General features: G+C 41.6%; 1 protein-coding gene across 1 annotated transcript in view; it reads right to left on the reverse strand.

Annotated features, from left to right (window-relative positions):
* iqca1 (IQ motif containing with AAA domain 1) overlaps positions 1–19,424 on the reverse strand; it is a 190,847-nt gene that overhangs the window by 75,240 nt on the left and 96,183 nt on the right. The window contains exon 11 of the mRNA XM_063050029.1: positions 18,681–18,776. Within this exon, the coding sequence (XP_062906099.1) occupies positions 18,681–18,776 (96 nt within the window). The remainder of the gene's footprint in view (positions 1–18,680; positions 18,777–19,424) is intronic.

Here is a 19,424-nt window from a genome sequence, read left to right on the forward strand (position 1 = left end):
CTACTTATCATGCTACACTGGAAGTTTCAAGGACATTACACACAAACACACTTTAAGAACGAACACTCTGCTTGCCCCCTACAATTTCCTTTCTCATTTCCCATTTATTTTCTTCATCAGTCATATAAAGTCACAAAAGTATGAAATCTTTAATGACTGAATAATTCATCCAACAAGATTGCTCCTTATTTACGTCAGTAGTTTCTGAAGGGTATCTCATTTTCATAGATCAAAATTTAATTTATTGAGGTCACTCAGTAACTTTCAGTTTTGAAAAACTCAATTCACCAAGATCAGTGAAAACAGACATGATCAAATGGAATAATTTCAAAACAGTAAATATCACCTTGGCTAATTAGGCAGTTATTTTAAAACTACTTGAAACTTTGATAGACATTTTACACACAGAATATTTTTAAATTTTAGATTAGGTCAAACTTCGTTAGTAAGTTAAAATCCTACATTGGGGCAAGGCTGATTTTGATGACATACAACAGGAATGTGCCAAGGTTGATTGGGGAAATGCTACTGACAGGTAAATAAATGTTTGGTAAGTTGAGACTTTTAAAAGATAGGGAGAATTTGGGCCAAATATATTCTTATTAGATCAAAGGGCAAGGCTGGCAGGATTAGGGAACTGTGGTGGGCGGATGATATTGATGCTCTGGTCAGGAAAAAAAAGAGGTATATGTCAGTTATAGGTAGATGTGATCTAGTGAATCTTTTAAGGGATGTAAGCGATAGAATATTAACAGTACAGCACAGGAATAGGCCTATCGGTCCTCAATGTCTGCACCAAACATGATGCCCAATTAAACTAAATTTCTTCTACCTGTACCTGATCCGTATCCCTCCATTCCCTGCTTATTCACATGTGCAACAGCCTCTTTAATACCACAATTGCGTCTGCTTCCACCCACATATTCCAAGCATTGTAGGAGTACACTTAAAGGGGTACACAAGCCAGTGAGCACTGCGAGGGTCATGTTTTTTGACTTCTCCAGTGCATTCAACACCATCTGCCCTGCTCTGCTGGGGGAGAAGCTGACAGCGATGTGGGTGGATGCTTTCTTGGTGTCATGAATTCTTGATTACCTGACCGGCAGACCACAGTACGTGTGCTTGCAACACTGTGTGTCCGACAGAGTGATCAGCAGCACTGGGGCTCCACAGGGGACTGTCTTGTCTCCTTTTCTCTTCACCATTTACACCTCGGACTTCAACTACAGCACAGAGTCTTGTCATCTTCGGAAGTTTTCTGATGACTCTGCCATAGTTGGATGCATCAGCAAGGGAGATGAGGCTGAGTACAGGGCTATGGTAGGAAACTTTGTCACATGGTGTGAGCAGAATTATCTGCAGCTTAATGTGAAAAAGACTAAGGAGCTGGTGGTAGACCTGAGGAGAGCTAAGGCACCGGTGACCCCTGTTTCCATCCAGGGGGTCAGGGTGGACATGGTGGAGGATTACAAATACCTGGGGATACGAATTGACAATAAACTGGACTGGTCAAAGAACACTGAGGCTGTCTACAAGAAGGGTCAGAGCCGTCTCTATTTCCTGAGGAGACTGAGGTCCTTTAACATCTGCCGGATGATGCTGAGGATGTTCTACGAATCTGTGGTGGCCAGTGCGATCATATTTGCTGTTGTGTGCTGGGGCAGCAGGCTGAGGGTAGCAGACACCAACAGAATCAACAAACTCATTCGTAAGGCCAGTGATGTTGTGGGGATGGAACTGGACTCTCTGACGGTGGTGTCTGAAAAGAGGATGCTGTCTAAGTTGCATGCCATCTTGGACAATGTCTCCCATCCACTACATAATGTACTGGTTGGGCACAGGAGTACATTCAGCCAGAGACTCATTCCACCGAGATGCAGCACAGAGCGTCATAGGAAGTCATTCCTGCCTGTGGCCATCAAACTTTACAACTCCTCCCTTGGAAGGTCAGACACCCTGAGCCAATAGGTTGGTCCTGGACTTATTTCCTGGCATAATTTACATATTACTATTTAACTATTTATAGTTCTATTACTATTTAATTATTATTTAATTATTTATGGTGCAACTGTAATGAAAACCAATTTCTCCCTGGATCAATAAAGTATGACTGTGACTATGACTATGACTAAAAACGAAATCAGAAGAACAAAAAGGGGATGTGAGATATTCTTTTCAGATAAGGTAAAGGAGAATCTCAAAAGATTTCACAAGTATATTAAGAGCAAAAGGGTAAAAACAAAAAATCTAAAATATTCCATAAGAATACTAAGAGCAAAAGGGTAACTAGGAAGAAAATAGTTCCGTTTAGTTGTTTTTAGTCTAGCTGTCTCTGTGTGGAGCCACAGGAAATGAGTGAGGTCTTAAGTGAACACTTCTTATTTGTGCAACATACATCAAAGTTGCTGGTGAACGCAGCAGGCCAAGCAGCATCTATAGGAAGAGGTGCAGTCGACGTTTCAGGCCGAGACCCTTCGTCAGGACTAACTGAAGGAAGAGTGAGTAAGGGATTTGAAAGTTGGAGGGGGAGGGGGAGATGCAAAATGATAGGAGAAGACAGGAGGGGGAGGGATGGAGCCAAGAGCTGGACAGGTGATAGGCAAAAGGGGATACGAGAGGATCATGGGACAGGAGGTCCGGGAAGAAAGACAAGGGGGGGGGGGTGACCCAGAGGATGGGCAAGAGGTATATTCAGAGGGACAGAGGGAGAAAAAGGAGAGTGAGAGAAAGAATGTGTGCATAAAAATGAGTAACAGATGGGGTACGAGGGGGAACTTTTCCTCCGCCATCTCCGTCTCTGAGCCTACTTCTTCGGCAAGGACTCTACCACCCCCACCGATGACTCCTTATCCCGTCTTCAACCCTCCTCTTCTTCATGGACACCCCGCTCTGGTCTTCTGCCTGCTCTGGATCTCTTTATCGCTAATTGCCGACGGGACATCAACCGTCTCGACTTCACCGCACCTTGTCCCCATTCCAACCTCACTCCTTCGGAACGCTCTGCTCTCCACTCCCTCCGCACTAATCCTGACCTTATTATTAAACCCGCTGATAAAGGGGGTGCTGTTGTAGTCTGGCATACTGACCTCTACCTTGCCGAGGCACAGCGACAACTCGCGGATACCTCCTCTTATTTACCCCTCGATCGTGACCCCACTAAGGAGCACCAGGCCATTGTGTCCCACACCATCACCGACTTTATCTGCTCAGGGGATCTCCCATCCACTGCTACCAACCTTATAGTTCCCACACCCCGCACTTCCCGTTTCTACCTCCTACCCAAGATCCACAAACCTGCCTGTCCTGGCCGACCTATTGTCTCAGCTTGCTCCTGCCCCACCGAACTCATTTCTGCATACCTCGACACTGTTTTATCACCCCTTGTTCAATCCCTTCCGACCTATGTTTGTGACACTTCTCACGATCTTAAACTTTTCGATGATTTTAAGTTCCCTGGCCCTCACCGCTTTATTTTCACCATGGATGTCCAGTCCTTATATACTTCCAGCCCCCATCAGGAAGGTCTCAAAGCTCTCCGCTTCTTTTTGGATTCCAGACCTAATCAGTTCCCCTCTACCACCACTCTGCTCCGTCTAGCGGAATTAGTCCTTACTCTTAATAATTTCTCCTTTGGCTCCTCCCATTTCCTCCAAACTAAAGGTGTAGCTATGGGCACCCGTATGGGTCCTAGCTATGCCTGCCTTTTTGTTGGGTTTGTGGAACAATCTATGATCTGTGCCTATTCTGGTATCTGTCCCCCACTTTTCCTTCGCTACATCGACGACTGCATTGGCGCTGCTTCCTGCACGCATGCAGAACTCGTTGACTTTATTAACTTTGCCTCCAACTTTCACCCTGCCCTCAAGTTTACCTGGTCCATTTCCGACACCTCCCTCCCCTTTCTAGATCTTTCTGTCTCTGTCTCTGGAGACAGCTTATCCACTGATGTCTACTATAAGCCTACTGACTCTCACAGCTATCTGGACTATTCCTCTTCTCACCCTGTCTCTTGCAAAAATGCCATCCCCTTCTCGCAATTCCTCCCTCTCCGTCGCATCTGCTCTCAGGATGAGGCTTTTCATTCTAGGACGAGGGAGATGTCTTCTTTTTTTAAAGAAAGGGGCTTCCCTTCCTCCACTATCAACTCTGCTCTTAAACGCATCTCCCCCATTTCACGTACATCTGCTCTCACTCCATCCTCCCACCACCCCACTAGGAATAGGGTTCCCCTGGTCCTCACCTACCACCCCACCAGCCTCCAGGTCCAACATATTATTCTCCGTAACTTCCGCCACCTCCAACGAGATCCCACCACTAAGCACATCTTTCCCTCCCCCCCTCTCTCTGCATTCCGCAGGGATCGCTCCCTACACAACTCCCTTGTCCATTCGTCCCCCCCATCCCTCCCCACTGATCTCCCTCCTGGCACTTATCCGTGTAAGCGGAACAAGTGCTACACATGCCCTTACACTTCCTCCCTTACCACCATTCAGGGTCCCAAACAGTCCTTCCAGGTGAGGCATCACTTCACCTGTGAGTCGACTGGGGTGATATACTGTGTCCGGTGCTCCCGATGTGGCCTTTTATATATTGGTGAGACCCGACGCAGACTGGGAGACCGCTTTGCTGAACATCTACGCTCTGTCCGCCAGAGAAAGCAGGATCTCCCAGTGGCCACACATTTTAATTCCACATCCCATTCCCATTCTGACATGTCTATCCACGGCCTCCTCTACTGTAAAGATGAAGCCACACTCAGGTTGGAGGAACAACACCTTATATTCCGTCTGAGTAGCCTCCAATCTGATGGCATGAACATCGACTTCTCTAACTTCTGCTAAGGCCCCACCTCCCCCTCATACCCCATCTGTTACTCATTTTTATGCACACATTCTTTCTCTCACTCTCCTTTTTCTCCCTCTGTCCCTCTGAATATACCTCTTGCCCATCCTCTGGGTCACCTCCCCCCTTGTCTTTCTTCCCGGACCTCCTGTCCCATGATCCTCTCGTATCCCCTTTTGCCTATCACCTGTCCAGCTCTCGGCTCTATCCCTCCCCCTCCTGTCTTCTCCTATCATTTTGCATCTCCCCCTCCCCCTACAACTTTCAAATCCCTTACTCACTCTTCCTTCAGTTAGTCCTGACGAAGGGTCTCGGCCTGAAACGTGGACTGCACCTCTTCCTATAGATGCTGCTTGGCCTGCTGCGTTCACCAGCAACTTTGATGTATGTTGCTTGAATTTCCAGCATCTGCAGAATTCCTGTTGTTTGCGTTTAAACTTCTTATTTGTACTTACTGTGGAGAAGTTTATGGAAGCTAATGAGTTTAAGGAAGAAATAGTGATGTCCAGAGAAATATCAGTAGCTCAAAGATCCTCACCACCCAGTCCATGCTCTTCTCTCATTGCTGCCATCAGGTAGCATGTATTATTTATTATCAGAGTACAGACTTATCACGACATACAACCATGGGAGTCTTTTTCCTGTGGGCATACTTAGCAAATCTACAGAACAGTAACCACAAACAGGATCAATGAACAACAAACTGCAAATGCAAATATAAATACAGTAAATAGCAGTAAATAACGAGTATGAAATAACATGAAATGAAAGAGCGTGAAATAACAAGATAAAGAGTCCTTGAAGTGAGACCATTGGTTGTGGGAACATCAAAAATAGAATGAGTGTAGTTAACCCCTTTTGTTCAAGAGCCTGATGGTTGAGGGGAAGTAACTGTTCTTGAAGCTGGTGGTGTGAGTCCTGAGGCACTAGTACCTTTTACCTGATGGCAGCAGTGAAAAAAGAGCATGGACTGGGTGGTGAGGACCTTTGATGATGGATATGCTTTTCTCCAGCAATGTTTCATGTAGATGTGTGCAGTAGTTGGGAGGGCTCTACCCATGATGTACAGGGCCAAATCCACTACCTTTTTTAGGATTTTCTGCTGAAAAAGCACAAGAGAAAAGGTCTGGGTGGTCTTGCAGCAGATAAAAAATATATATTTCCTCATCCTAACCAAGTGTAACGTAGATATTGTAGGAAAAAACAGAATAACTTGTTGGGATCCTGGCAGAGAGTTTCGCATCTTTGTTAGCTACAGGTAAATAGCTAACTTAATGCTTTTGTTGAAGAAGGAAAGCAAGGACAAGCTGGGGAACTAAATATCACCTACATAAATGGTGGAAAAATTATTGGAGGAGATTCTGAGAAACACATGGGACCTATCTGCATTTAGAATTGTATGGACTGATTAGGGGGCAACCAATATTACTTCGTGCATGGGAAATAAAAGTCTCATTTTCGATTAAATTTTTGAAGAGATAACCAAAAGCATTGATGAAGGAAGGGCATAGCAGCAGAGATTGTATATACAGACTTTAGTGAGGCCTTTGACAAGTACGCCTAGCAGGCAGGTCAGAAGGTTAGGTCACATGGATTCTGGATGAGCTAGCCAATTAGATGTATAATTTGCTCAACAGAAGAAGTCTGAGTTTGCTAGTGCAGGGGTAGTCTCAGATTGAAGGCATGTAACAAAAGATGTGGTACAGGGATTAGTGCTATCGTTTGTCACATACTGTATATGAACAATATAGCTGAAAAGGTACCGTAAGTGGCATTATTCGTAGGTGGAGTGTTTTAGAGTTAGTGGTACAAGTACATAATTCCCTGGAAGTGGCAACACAATTAGACAGTTTAGTGAAGGTGGCATGGGGTATGTTTTCCTTTATCAGTCAAGGCACTGAATAAAAAAAATGGGATGTCGCATTGCAGCTGAACAAAACTGAACTGAAATTGCAAATTCACATTGGATAGGGTGGGACTGTTTTCCCTGAATGGCACTTTATAGAGGTTTGTAAAATCGTGTGGGATATAGAATAGGTTACTTAGTCACAGATCCCACACCCCCTCCCCCTAAGTAAGAAGTCTGAAACTAGAGGGCATAGGTTTAAGTTAAAATATTTAAAGCGAGCATGAAGGGCTGCCTTTTCAGACAGAAGGTTGTGGGTATGGGGAACAAGTTGCCAGAGGAAGCTGTAGAAGCAGGAACATTTACAACATTTAAAAGACATTTGGACAGGTACGTGGAGAGGAAAGGTTTAGACTGAAGTGGATCAAATGCAGTGTAACGAGACTAGGTCAGGTAGACAAAGTGGTCAGCATGGATGAGTTGGCCAATGGCCTGTTTCCATGCTGCCTAATTCTTTGACTTCATGAAAGGGAACCAATATGCCTGTACAAACAGGTGCTCTCAGGTTAAGAGAATGCCAGCACAGCGAGTGAGGAGGCTACTCTGTATATTGAAAATCTTACAAGAATGTCCAGTGGGAAGAGCATACAGAGATAGATGAGGACGAATGAGATGGCTAGTCGGCTTAATTAGATTTACTTTAATGCAAGGAGCCTTAAGTAATCTGGTTGAGTGGGGAGTGTGGATCCCCACAAGAAAGCATAATGTTATTGCAATCACAGAAGGGCAGGACTGGCATCTAAATATTCTTCAGTGCAGAAGCTTCAGGCATGACAGAAGGAAATACTAAAGGGGATGAGGTGTTGCACTGCTGATCAGAAAAATCATTATAGCAGTACTCAGAGAGGATATCCTGGAGGGTCTGGCCCACAGTATAGAAACTGGAAATAAGAATGAAGCAATCATTTTGATACTATTGGCTTTCCAATGAGTAGTAAGTGGGAATTAGCAGGACCACGATTTAAGTAAATTGCAGTGGGTGTAAAAGTACTAAGAGTGGTAGTAGTTGAGAATTTTAACTTTTCTATTATTGACTGTGATTACCTTAGCACAAGGGGCTTAATTAGGCTGGAATTCGTAAATTGAATCCTTTTCTTAAAGCAGTATGCAGAGTCCAGCAAGGGATGGACTCATTCTTGTATTAGGAAAAAGCTGTCAGGGAAAGTGATATTGATAGAAATAATGACAATATTTCAAAGGTAGTTAGACAGGTACTTGGACAGGGAAGAAAAAGAAGGACATATGCCAGGGCATTAATGTAGATTGGCATCATGGTCAACATGGACAATTTGGTCTGAAAAGGGCTTGTTTCTGCAGTGAGTTGAACATTATAGAGTATGCAACAGGTCCTTCTGCTCAGCTTGTCTATGTCAATTCAGGTGTCTCTTCGAACTGATCTTATTTGCCTCTTTTAGCCCATATCCCTAAACCTTTCCTGTCCATACGCAGCTCTATTGAAGTTCTTTAAATCGTGTTTTTGCTGATAAGCTGCTGAGTTTACTCCTAATTTCTTTGTGTTAAATTTACTTCTTGTTTCTTTTCTTTATATTCAGTTTCATGACAACTGAGCTAAATCATGGCATAACTATGTAAATTGTATGCTTATGCTATGATATAGCTCAGTTATCATGGAACCGGCTACAATTGACATAGTGGCGTCATCTGCTGCATGACGGATTCCAGACAGATAAAGCACTGTTACAGGCACTTGCACTTGGCCAACTTCCTGATGGTTACTAATCACACCATGAAGTAGTTGCTATAATGTACACAAAATAGCTTTTAAAAGCAATTTGTTCATAAAATACAGACGCAAATGGGTCTGATTGCTGGGCAAAAGATTCTATGAGAAAGGAAATCCATTCATGGTTAACTAAATATATTAAAGTGGGATTAAATTGAATGAAAAGGCCTTTAATTTTTTTTAAGGAGGAGCTGAAGACGGGGGTAATTTCAGAAAAGGACAGATGTCCAGCATTTACAGAATCTCTTGTCTCAATGTGAAGGAAGACTAAGATTTGTAAAAAAAAGAAATGCAAGAGTAAATATATTGAAGAACATAAAATTTAGATAGTAAAACTTCAAACACTTAATGTAAATGAAGAGATCCGTAAAAGTAAACATTCTTCACTCAGAAACTGAACCGGGGTTAAAGATACTGAGGATTAAGGAAATGTTGGAGACACTAAATAAATATTTTACATTTGCTTCACAAAGGCTCAAAAACAAAGAATAACAAACAGTTAGGGAGCAAAAAGGGGAAAAGGAATTTAAAACAATTATCACTGCAGGAAAAAAACTACCAAGCTGACAAATCCCCATGAACTGATGTCTCTAAAAAAGGATAGCCTTTACAACTGTTCATGCGCTCTAAGATTCTGGAGGGATCTCAAGAATTTGAACAACCACATATGTAATACAGTATGAGTATTGAAGAAAGCTGGTCATTTAGGCTGTCTATGGGAAAATACTGGAGTCCGCTATTAAGGAAGTAGTAATAGGGCACACAGAAAATTATAGTTCTGTACGACAGAGTGAATGTTTATTTAACATTAAAATAATGTTTGACAATTTTATTGGAGTTCTTTAAAGACAGAGTCAGCAGTCCTGATAAAGGGAAGGCAAAATGTGTTATATAGACTCGTTATTCAATATGATGTTACATACTAGTTCATAAGATCAGGGTTCATATTATTAGATGTAATGTATAGCACAGATGAAGAATTAGTTAACTGCAAATTAAAAATCATATCTTTGGGTTGAAAGCTATACAAATGGAATCCAAATATGAGGTGTTGGTCTTCTAGTTAGAGTTTGGCAGTGCAGAAGTCCAAGGCCAGAGAGATCAGTGTAGGATTGGGAAAGGGAGTGAAAATAACATGCAACCAAAACCTCAAGATTGCTGTTGCGCCATCTGATATGAACACTGAATTTTCCAACAGTAGGTAACCTACACCTCAGCTTTAGAGAGGTGATCATACCACAAGTATAGGGAACAGGTAGTAGGGTGACCATCATTTCCTTGTATCTTGTTTTGGATACGGTTGGAGGTGATAGCCTTTCAGAGGAGAACAGCAGCAGCCAAGTCAGTGATAGTTCAACGGGCTCCGATGTACAGTAGGGAACAATGGAGTCAAGGCAGGCTGCTGTAGTAGGAGACTTTATAGTTAGCAACACAGATGGGAAAGTTTGTGCAAATTTCAGCAATTGCAGAATATTTTCAATGGAGAGGGCAAATAATCAGAGGCACTCTGATTATTGGTACCAATGACACAGGTAGGAAAAGGTATGAGGATCTACAGTGTCAATATAGGGAATTGGCTAGGTTAAAAAGCAGGATCTCAGGGGTTTAATTATGATACCATACACTAGTAAGGACTTAGGCGGATCATCATCATCAGGTGCCATGTCAAGTTTGACCTTTCACTGCCATGGCCCACAAACTCCTGTTTCGGGTCAAGTGGATCAATTCATTGGTATTCATTTCCAGTTCTCTGGCTGCTGTCTCCATCATCATTTGTCTTTATCTTCCTCTTGCTTTCTTCCCTTCAATCTTTCCCATAATTACCGTGCATTCTAACTCCTCTTTCCTAATCACATGTCCAATGAAGTTACGTTGCCTTTTCATGATCTCATACATTATTTCTCTTTTTGTATTTGCTGTGTTCATGACATCCTCATTAGATATTCATTTCGTTCATGATATTCTTTGCATCCTCCTCAAAAACCACATCTCTGCTGCTACAATCGTTTCCTCATGTTACTAGATATTGTCCAACATTCTGCGCCATATAACATATGTAGCGCTCAGTTATATTGGCTCGTATTTATCTAGGGGAAACCCTGTCTGCTGCCCATCTTGTCTCTCGTATGTCGGTTGCTGTACAACTGCCACCTGATTCAGCTTCAAACATCAATTATCAGCCAGCACACAATGTACGTTTTACCAATTACACTTTATAGATATTACTAGGTCTATGAGATTAATAGAAGTTCAATACAAAAAAGGAATGGAAAAGGTGCCAGACTTATCAAAGTTCAATTTCTTCGTGCGCACGTTGGAGCTCAGGACCCCCTTCGGGACCACTCTGACCCCTTTGACTCGCAGCGCAGGACCACCGGGAGTGATCAACCTGAGCTTTCCCCGCACGTCCATCGTCCTCACGGTCTCTCCTCCAACTCCCCGCCAAAAGCCCCTGGTTCCCAGCCATATGAGACAGCATATCACCCCAAGAAAGAATACCATGGACACCCATTGGCTTATAGTACATCTGCTATCTGTTATAACCCAAGCAAAGTGCTAGCTGGAGACTTTCTCAGCATTAACATAACATAGAAGCCACTTTAATTCACATACACAGCAACATTAAAGAATAACATAACAAAGAAGACATTTTAATTTTAACATAACAAAGAAGAAACCTCTTACACATAATTGGATAAACGTAACATTTCAGTACCCTGAGGCAGGTTGTCATGCCTAGTTTAGTATTGGTCAGTATACTGTTCATTCTCGTAAAGGTGTCTTTTGCCATCCCTATTCTTCTTTTGATGTCCATGTCGTACCTGCCATCTGATGTCACCCAGCTTCCTAAGTAGCAAAAGTTGTGTACTTGTTTTATGTCTTCCCCATTTATTCTCAGCCTGCAGATAGGATTCTCCTTCGTTTTTGGATCTCACCAAACATTGTCTTTTTGCAATTGATAGATTGACCTATTTTTGCACTTTCTTCAACAATTATATCAATTAGGTTTTGTAGTTCTTCCTCCGTACTTGCAATTAACACAGTGTCATCTGCACATCTGAAATTATTTTGGATCTCCCCCTCCCCCTCCAACTTTCAAATCTCTTACTCACTCTTCCTTCAGTTAGTCCTGACGAAGGGTCTCGGCCTGAAACGTCGACTGCACCTCTTCCTAGAGATGCTGCCTGGCCTGCTGCGTTCACCAGCAACTTTGATGTGTGTTGCTTGAATTTCCAGCATCTGCAGAATTCCTGTTGTCTGAAATTATTGATGTTTTCACTGCCAACTTTGATTCCCAAGATGTCTCTTATTTTTTGTAATATTTTTTCACTGTACACATTAAATAAATCAGGAGAGAAAACACATCCTTGTTTAATGCCTCTCTTGATTTTCGTAAACGGACTCACTTCTCCCTATTCTTACTGCGGCAGTTTGTTCCCAGTACAGATTTCTGATTAGGCGGCGGTCTTTCGAATCTAGATCTAGAGTTTCCTGTAATATTTCAAATAACTTAATTGTACTTCATTTTATCAAATGCTTTTGCGTAGTCGCTAAAACAAACAAATCTTTTTGCACTTGAATAGCTCGTTCTGAGAGTATCTTTAACATCAAGATTGCATTTCTGTTACCTTTGTCTTTCACAAAACAACATTGTTCTTTACCTATTTCAGCTTGTATCTTACTTTTAGCTCTTGTCATCAAAATTCTTAGAAGTATCTTGGTGATATGACTCATTAAACTTATGGTCCTATGTAATTCACATTCTATTGCTTCAGATTTCTTAGGAAGAGTGATAAATACTGATTTTTTTCATCTCTTCTGGTATTATTCCGGTCTCATAAATGTCATTGATTAAATCAGTAAGTTTTTCAATTCCATAATCTTCAAGGGCAATAATTTGTTCTATTACTAATTCATCAGGACCTGCTGCCTTTCCTTTCTTCATCTTATTTATTGCATTACGAACTTCAGATTTTAAAATACTCGGACCTTCAATGTTTTTCTTAATTTCAGGTTTTTTTGCCTCGATCGTCTTCAAACAATTCCTGAATATACTCAGTCCATCTGTTCATAATCTCATCTTTTTCCATGATAATGGTACTGTCCTTTGCTTTCAAACATCCACCTGAAGAACAGAGGAGCTTTTTACCAGTGATATTCTTGATTTGTTGATATAACCTTTTTGGATCAGCAATAGGGATTCTTTCTATTTGCTCACATTGCTGGTTTAACCATTCTTCTATGGCTTTTTGTCATAAGCTTTTAACTTTTTTATCTAAGGACTTGTATTCTATAGGATTTTCCTAGGCAGATAGGGCAGAGAAATGCTCAACAAAAGATCTGGTACAGAAGGGAAGGGTCCAAGTTCTTGGACAAAAGTGATCTCATCTGTGGCTGACATGACCTGCACAAGCAGGACAGGTTTCACCTGAATTGGAGTGGATCGGTAGGGCATGGGTACAATATCTCGATAAGAAGATTTGCTAGAGCTCTAAACGTTTTAAATTGGTTTGGGATGGGACCCAAACCAGCATTTATTTTAATACAAGAAACCAGACAGGGAAGGCATACAAACTCAAGGCATGAATATACAGTATGCACGAGACTGTGAAATTATAACTGTTCGAGAAAAATGTTTGAGGGATGTGCAGGATTGGTAGCTCAAAGATCTGAAATGCAGATGCACAGACATGATAAATGTAAGAGAAAAGAGAGAATTACATCTTTGATTATAACAGTACTTAGAAGATATTCCTATGGGAATGTCTGATGAGGCTATGTGTATAGAAGTCGGGAGTAATACAGAAATGGTTATGTTGATGGTATCGTATTGCAGGCCTTCCCAATAGTAAGCAGGAATTAGAAGAGTAAATGAGTGGGGAAATCATGGAGAACTGTAGGAACAATAGGGTTGTAATGGTAGCCAATTTTAATTTCCCTTTACTGGAGTGGGACAGCTAAGGTGCTAGGGATTACATGGGCAGAACTTTTTACAAGTGTCTAGGAAAATTTTCTCAAGCATTACTAAGATGGCCCAACTAGAAAAGGGGCAATAGTCAACCTCTTGTTGGGAAAGGAGACTGGGCAAGTGGTTGCTGTCAGAGGAGGTGCACTTTGGGACGAGTTACTTTAATTCTATTAGTTTTTAAATATTCATGAAGAAGGTAGGATTGGTTCAGAAATTAAAGACCTAAATTTCTCCAAGGCCAATTTTGATGGCATTAAAGAAGAACTTGAAAAGTTTGATTGGGAGAGGCTATTAACAGGGAAAGGGATATTTGGCAGGTGAGAGGACTTTTTTAATGTGAAAACATTTTAAATGTGAGAGAATTTGAGATCAATTAGAGTGAAGGGCAGGTCTGGCAGGGAACCCGGGATGAGATGGGATTTTCAGCAGGAAAAAGGAGTTTTGTTTCATGGATGTATAGGCAGCTGGGATCAAGCAAATCTCTTAAGTAGTATAAGGGTATCAGAAGAGTAAAAGAGGAACAAGTATTCTTGAAGATAGGGTAAAAGAGAATCCTAAGAGGTTTGATGTATATATTATGAAGATAGCGTAACAGAGAATCCTAAGAGGTTCCATAAGTATATTATGAGCAATATCAGGTTAAGTCATCTGACTTATGTTGTTTAAAGGCCAGCAGGGTGCAATTCAGAACCAACATGTTTCTGTAAGGAAGACAAACAAGGATGGCATGATTCAGGAACTCTGGGTGAAAAGAAATGTTGCAAATCTAATCAAAAAGGAAAAGGAAGCATGTGTAAAGATTAGCAAGTTGTAAACACACAAAGCCCTTGAGGAATATAAAGGAAGCAGGAAAGAAATTAAACAGGAGGGCTAAAACAGGCCATGAAATATCCTTGGTAAGGAGAATCTCAAGGCATTTTATACATATTAGGAGCAGGAGGGCAACAACAAAAAAAAAGGATGGGTTCCTCAAGGTCAAACAATGGAATTTATGTATGGACCCAGGGGAAGTGAGGGCTGCCCTAAATGAGTAAGGGAGGATATTGCTAGGTCCTTGACAGAGATCTTTGTATTCTCTTTAGCCACAAGCAAGGTCCCAGAAGATTGGGGAAGGCCCAATATTGTTCATTTGTTTAAAAAGAGGAACAGGGAGGATCCCAGAAATTATATGCTGGCGAGCCTTAAACCAATGTTAAGAAACTTAATGGAGAAGATTCTTAGAGACAAGCTTTACTCACATTTAGAGAAGCACAGACTTACTAGGGATAGTCAGCATGGCTTTGAGCAGGAGAATCCTGTGTGACAAATTTGAGTGTTTGTTTTGAGGACGTAGCAAAGATTATTGATGATGTTAGAATCAGAATCAGGTTTATTATCACCGACATTAGACGTGAAGTTTGTTAACTTAGCAGCAGCAGTTCAATGCGATACATAATCTAGCATAGAGAAAAATAAATAAATAAAATAAAACATAATAAAAAATAAACAAGTAAATTAATTACGTATATTGAATAGATTTTTTTAAATGTGCAAAAACAGAAATACTGTATATTTAAAAAGTGAGGTAGCGTCCAAAGGTTCAATGTCCATTTAGGAATCGGATGGTAGAGGGGAAGAAGCTGTTCCTGAATCGCTGAGTGTTTGCCTTCAGGCTTCTGTATCTCCTACCTGATTGTAACAGTGAGAAAAAGGCATGCCCTGGATGCTGGAGGTCCTTAATAATGGATGCTGCCTTTCTGAGACACTGCTCCCTAAAGATATCCTGGGTACTTTGTAGGCTAGTGCCCAAGATGAAGCTGACTAGATTTACAACCTTCTGCAGCCTCTTTCGGTCCTGTGCAGTAGCCCCTCCATACCAGACAGTGATGCAGCCTGTCAGAATGCTCTCCATGGTATAACCGTAGAAGTTTTTGAGTGTATTTGTTGACATGTCAAATCGCTTCAAACTCCTAATGAAGCACTGTCTTGCCTTCTTTATGACTACATCAACATGTGGGGACCAGGTTAGATCCTCAGAGATCTTGACACCCAGGAACTTGAAACTGCTCCTCTCCCCACTTCTGATCCCTCTATGAGAACTGGTATGTGCTCCTTCGTCTTACCCTTCCTGAAGTCCACAATCAGCTCTTTCATCTTACTGACACTGAGTGCCAGGTTGTTGCTATGGCACCATTCCACTAGTTGGCATATCTCGCTCCTGTACACCCTCTCATCACCACCTGAGATTCTACCAACAATGGTTATATCATCAGCAAATTTATAGATGGTATTTGAGCTATGCCTAGCCACATATTCATGAGTATACAGAGAGTAGAGCAGTGAGCTAAGCACACACCCCTGCGGTGTGCCAGTATTGATCGTCAGCAAGGAGGATATGTTATCACCAATCCGCACGGATTGTGGTCTTTTGGTTAGAAAGTCAAGGATCCAATTGCAGTGAGAGGTACAGAAGCCCAGGTTCTGCAACTTCTCAATCAAGATTGTGGGAATGATGGTATTAAATGGTGAGCTATAGTCGATGAACAGCATTCTGACATAGGTGCTTGTGTTGTCTAGGTGGTCTAAAGTTCTGTGGAGAGCCATTGAAATTGCGTATGCTGATAGGACAGTGGACGCTATCTTCATAGATTTCAGCAAAACACTGTGAAATCTCCTTCATGATAGATTGGTCTGAAAGATTAAGTCATATGAGATCCAGAGTGTGTCTGAAAGCTGGATTCAAATTGGGTTAGTCAGGAAGATAACAGGGTTGCAGTGGGAGGCATTTCACTAACGGGAGGTCTGTAACCTGTGGTGTTCTCTAATGACCACTGCTGGGGCTTCTGTTATTTGTAATATACCATATATAAACAACAGATTGCAGGAAAACTGGTGGAATTGTGGATAGCAAGGAAACTTGTCAAAGGATGCAGCAGGATATAGATCAGTTTCAAATGTAGCCAAAGATACAGAAGATGGAGTTATATCTAGAAAATTGTGAGGTGATGCATTTTGGATGGTCAAATGCAAGAATCAGATTCCAATATTCATATTCAAGTTTATTTATCACATGTACACTGAAACATACAGTGAAATGCGTCATTTGCATTAACAACCAAAACACTCAACGATGTGCTGGGGTCAGCTCACAAATGTTGCAACATACTCTGACACCAACACAAGCATGCCTACAATGTTAAGTAGAACAACCCAAGGAGTTACAACAAGAACAACGGAACACAAAACATACATAAAATACTGGAAGAACTCAGCAGAACAGATTTTTTTCCGGTCCTGATGAAGGGTCTCGGCTTGAAACATCAATTGTACACTCTCTTTCATAAATGCAGCCTGACCTGCTGAGTTCCTCCAGCATTTTAACTGTGTTGCCTGGATTTCTAGCATGTCCAAATTTTCTCATTTTTGAACAACGGAACATAACAAGGCAACAACAGCAAAATAATCCCGTGTTCCACCTTACTACCCACCCACCCACTCACACCCATCAACAGGCTTCCCCAAGGACAGCTGCCTCCGGACCTAAGCTAAGGAGAGAAGGAGGAAATGAGACACGTCAGGCTGGGGGTGAATTTGTGAACTGGGTCGTGGAATACTGCAAATTTACAGAGGACAGCATGTAGGAAATGGCAGGACCATTGGAGCACTGACATACAGAAGAATGTTCAGGTGCATGTCCATAGATCCGAGAAAATGGAAACAAAAGTGGATAGGTGATATTAAAAAAAAAGTCATTGGTCTATGAGTTGAATATAAAACTTTCTAAGTCACATTATAGCTATATAAATCTTTAGTTTGGCCACATTGGAGAATTGAGTGTAGTTCTGGTTGCCATGCTATAAGTAGGATGTGGAGGTTTTTAAGTGGGCATAGGGTTTTAAGTAAAGGCTGATTTATACTTGTGCATCAAATCGACGCCATAGGTACGGCGTAGCCGCAAACCCTACGCAGTGCCTATGCGGATCCCTACGCTGTAGCCTGACACGCACCTCTCCCAAAATGTAACTATGCGTCACGGCAACACAGACCACAACAACCGTGATTGGTCCGTTTGGTAGCATCGCATTTCCTCCTACGCTGCAATAGCTTCCCACTAGCGACTGAAAGGCAGGGAAGGAACTCTGGCTGCAATGCTTTCCATAAAGCTTTACAGACCTCTGAAATTATGGAGGACACATTTCGCTTTTACGAAAAAAGATGCTCACTTTAAACTTGTTTACCCCGAGAAACACTACCATGACCATGAAGCCTTGCACCGGCAGGTGTGTGCGCATGCATGACGTGCGAATACATGACGTGTACATACGTCTATGTGCCTGAATTGCAGAGCGACGCAGACACACCAATGCACAAGTATAAATGCTCACAGCGGCGTAGCCCACCTGAGTAGGCAACGGCATAAGCTGGTACGCAGAAGTATAAATCAGCCTTTAGGGTTAACAAATTTCATGACACATGCCGGTGATAATAAACCTGATTCTGAGAAGTGGTTCACCAGCATGTTTCTTGGATTGGTATGTAATACCTATGAGGAGTGATTAGACAAACTTGTTACCTCTGGAGCCTCAGAGGCTGTGGGGCAACTTGTTTGAAGTATATTAATTTATAGAAGTCATACAAAGGGTGCATAGTCTTTTTTCCCCCACATTGGAAATGTTGGATACCAGAGGACATCGATTTAAGTTGAGAAGGGAAAAGTTTAAAAGAGAATTACTGTTTTTTAAACAAAGGGACTGGAAGGAGCTGCCAGGAAGATGGTAGAAGCAGATACTACACCAATGGTTAAGAAGCATTTAAGCAGACACATGATCAAACAGGGAATAGAGGGATATGGACCATGTGCAGTTGGATTGCATCAATTAATCTGCATCATGGCCTTGGCACAGAATTGAGCCCCATAGGGCCTGTTCCTATGCGTATTATTCTATGTTCCACAATATTGTAAGCACAATTCTCTTACAGCTTGGAGCGTCAGAATTCAATTCCGGCAGCATCTGTATGTTCTTCCTGTTGACGGGTGGGTTTTCTCCAGGTGCTCCATTTTCCTCCCACAGTCCAAAGATGTTCCAGTTAGTGGGTTAATTGGTCATTGCAACTTGTCCTGTGATAAGGCTAAATTGGTGCTGCACATTGGCCCTGAAGGGCCTGTTGCACAGTATCTCTAAATAAAATAAATAAATACTGTAAATAAAAAATAAAACAAACACATCCCATGCACTTACCTTCTTCCTATCTTTCTTTCCTTTCTTCTTCGTACTTTTAGCCCTGTCCACTGCCATTTTTAAGTTTTTCAGCTCCTGTCTCATTAGTTCATCAACCTGCAACATGTGCAAATGATGACTCTACATTATTAACAGTTACCTTTCTGTATTATCAGTTCTATCTGATTAATTCATAATTAATTTGTATGCTGTGTACTGTTGTTGTGTCACTGATTTAATAGCATCCACTACCTTGAACAAAACTGAAATTCTCATGACCAACATGGTTGTACACCTGCCAGAAAACAGGTAGTTAACATGAATCAATGCCAACTAGATTTCAATCTCACGTAGGTACAGATTGAAATTCAACTAGCATAACTTTGCTCATTTCTCATAACAGATCTATGAAACCAAATGCATCAATCAAAAGTGTATATATTGTGCCAAGTTCAAAGTATATTTATTTTCAAAGTATGTGTACTATACACAACCTTGGGATTCAACTCCTTACAAGCAGCAACAAAACAAAGAAACCCAATACAGGTGGTTCAGAAACTCAACTCCGAAAGGGAAGTTACAGTGATCATTTTCAAGAAATAGTATGGTTAATAAAGTAAATAATGATTGTGTTTGCTGCCAGCAAGTTGTCACTGTGCTTCACTGGTGCTGTCAATATTTAAGTTATCAGTAAACTTAAACATCTGTGGTTTTCTAAACTGTCATTCAACTCATTTGTCAAGAAGGCGAATAGTTTAAGGCCTA

Source organism: Mobula hypostoma, chromosome 6 (assembly GCF_963921235.1).
Source record: "Mobula hypostoma chromosome 6, sMobHyp1.1, whole genome shotgun sequence".
NCBI lineage: Eukaryota > Metazoa > Chordata > Chondrichthyes > Myliobatiformes > Myliobatidae > Mobula > Mobula hypostoma.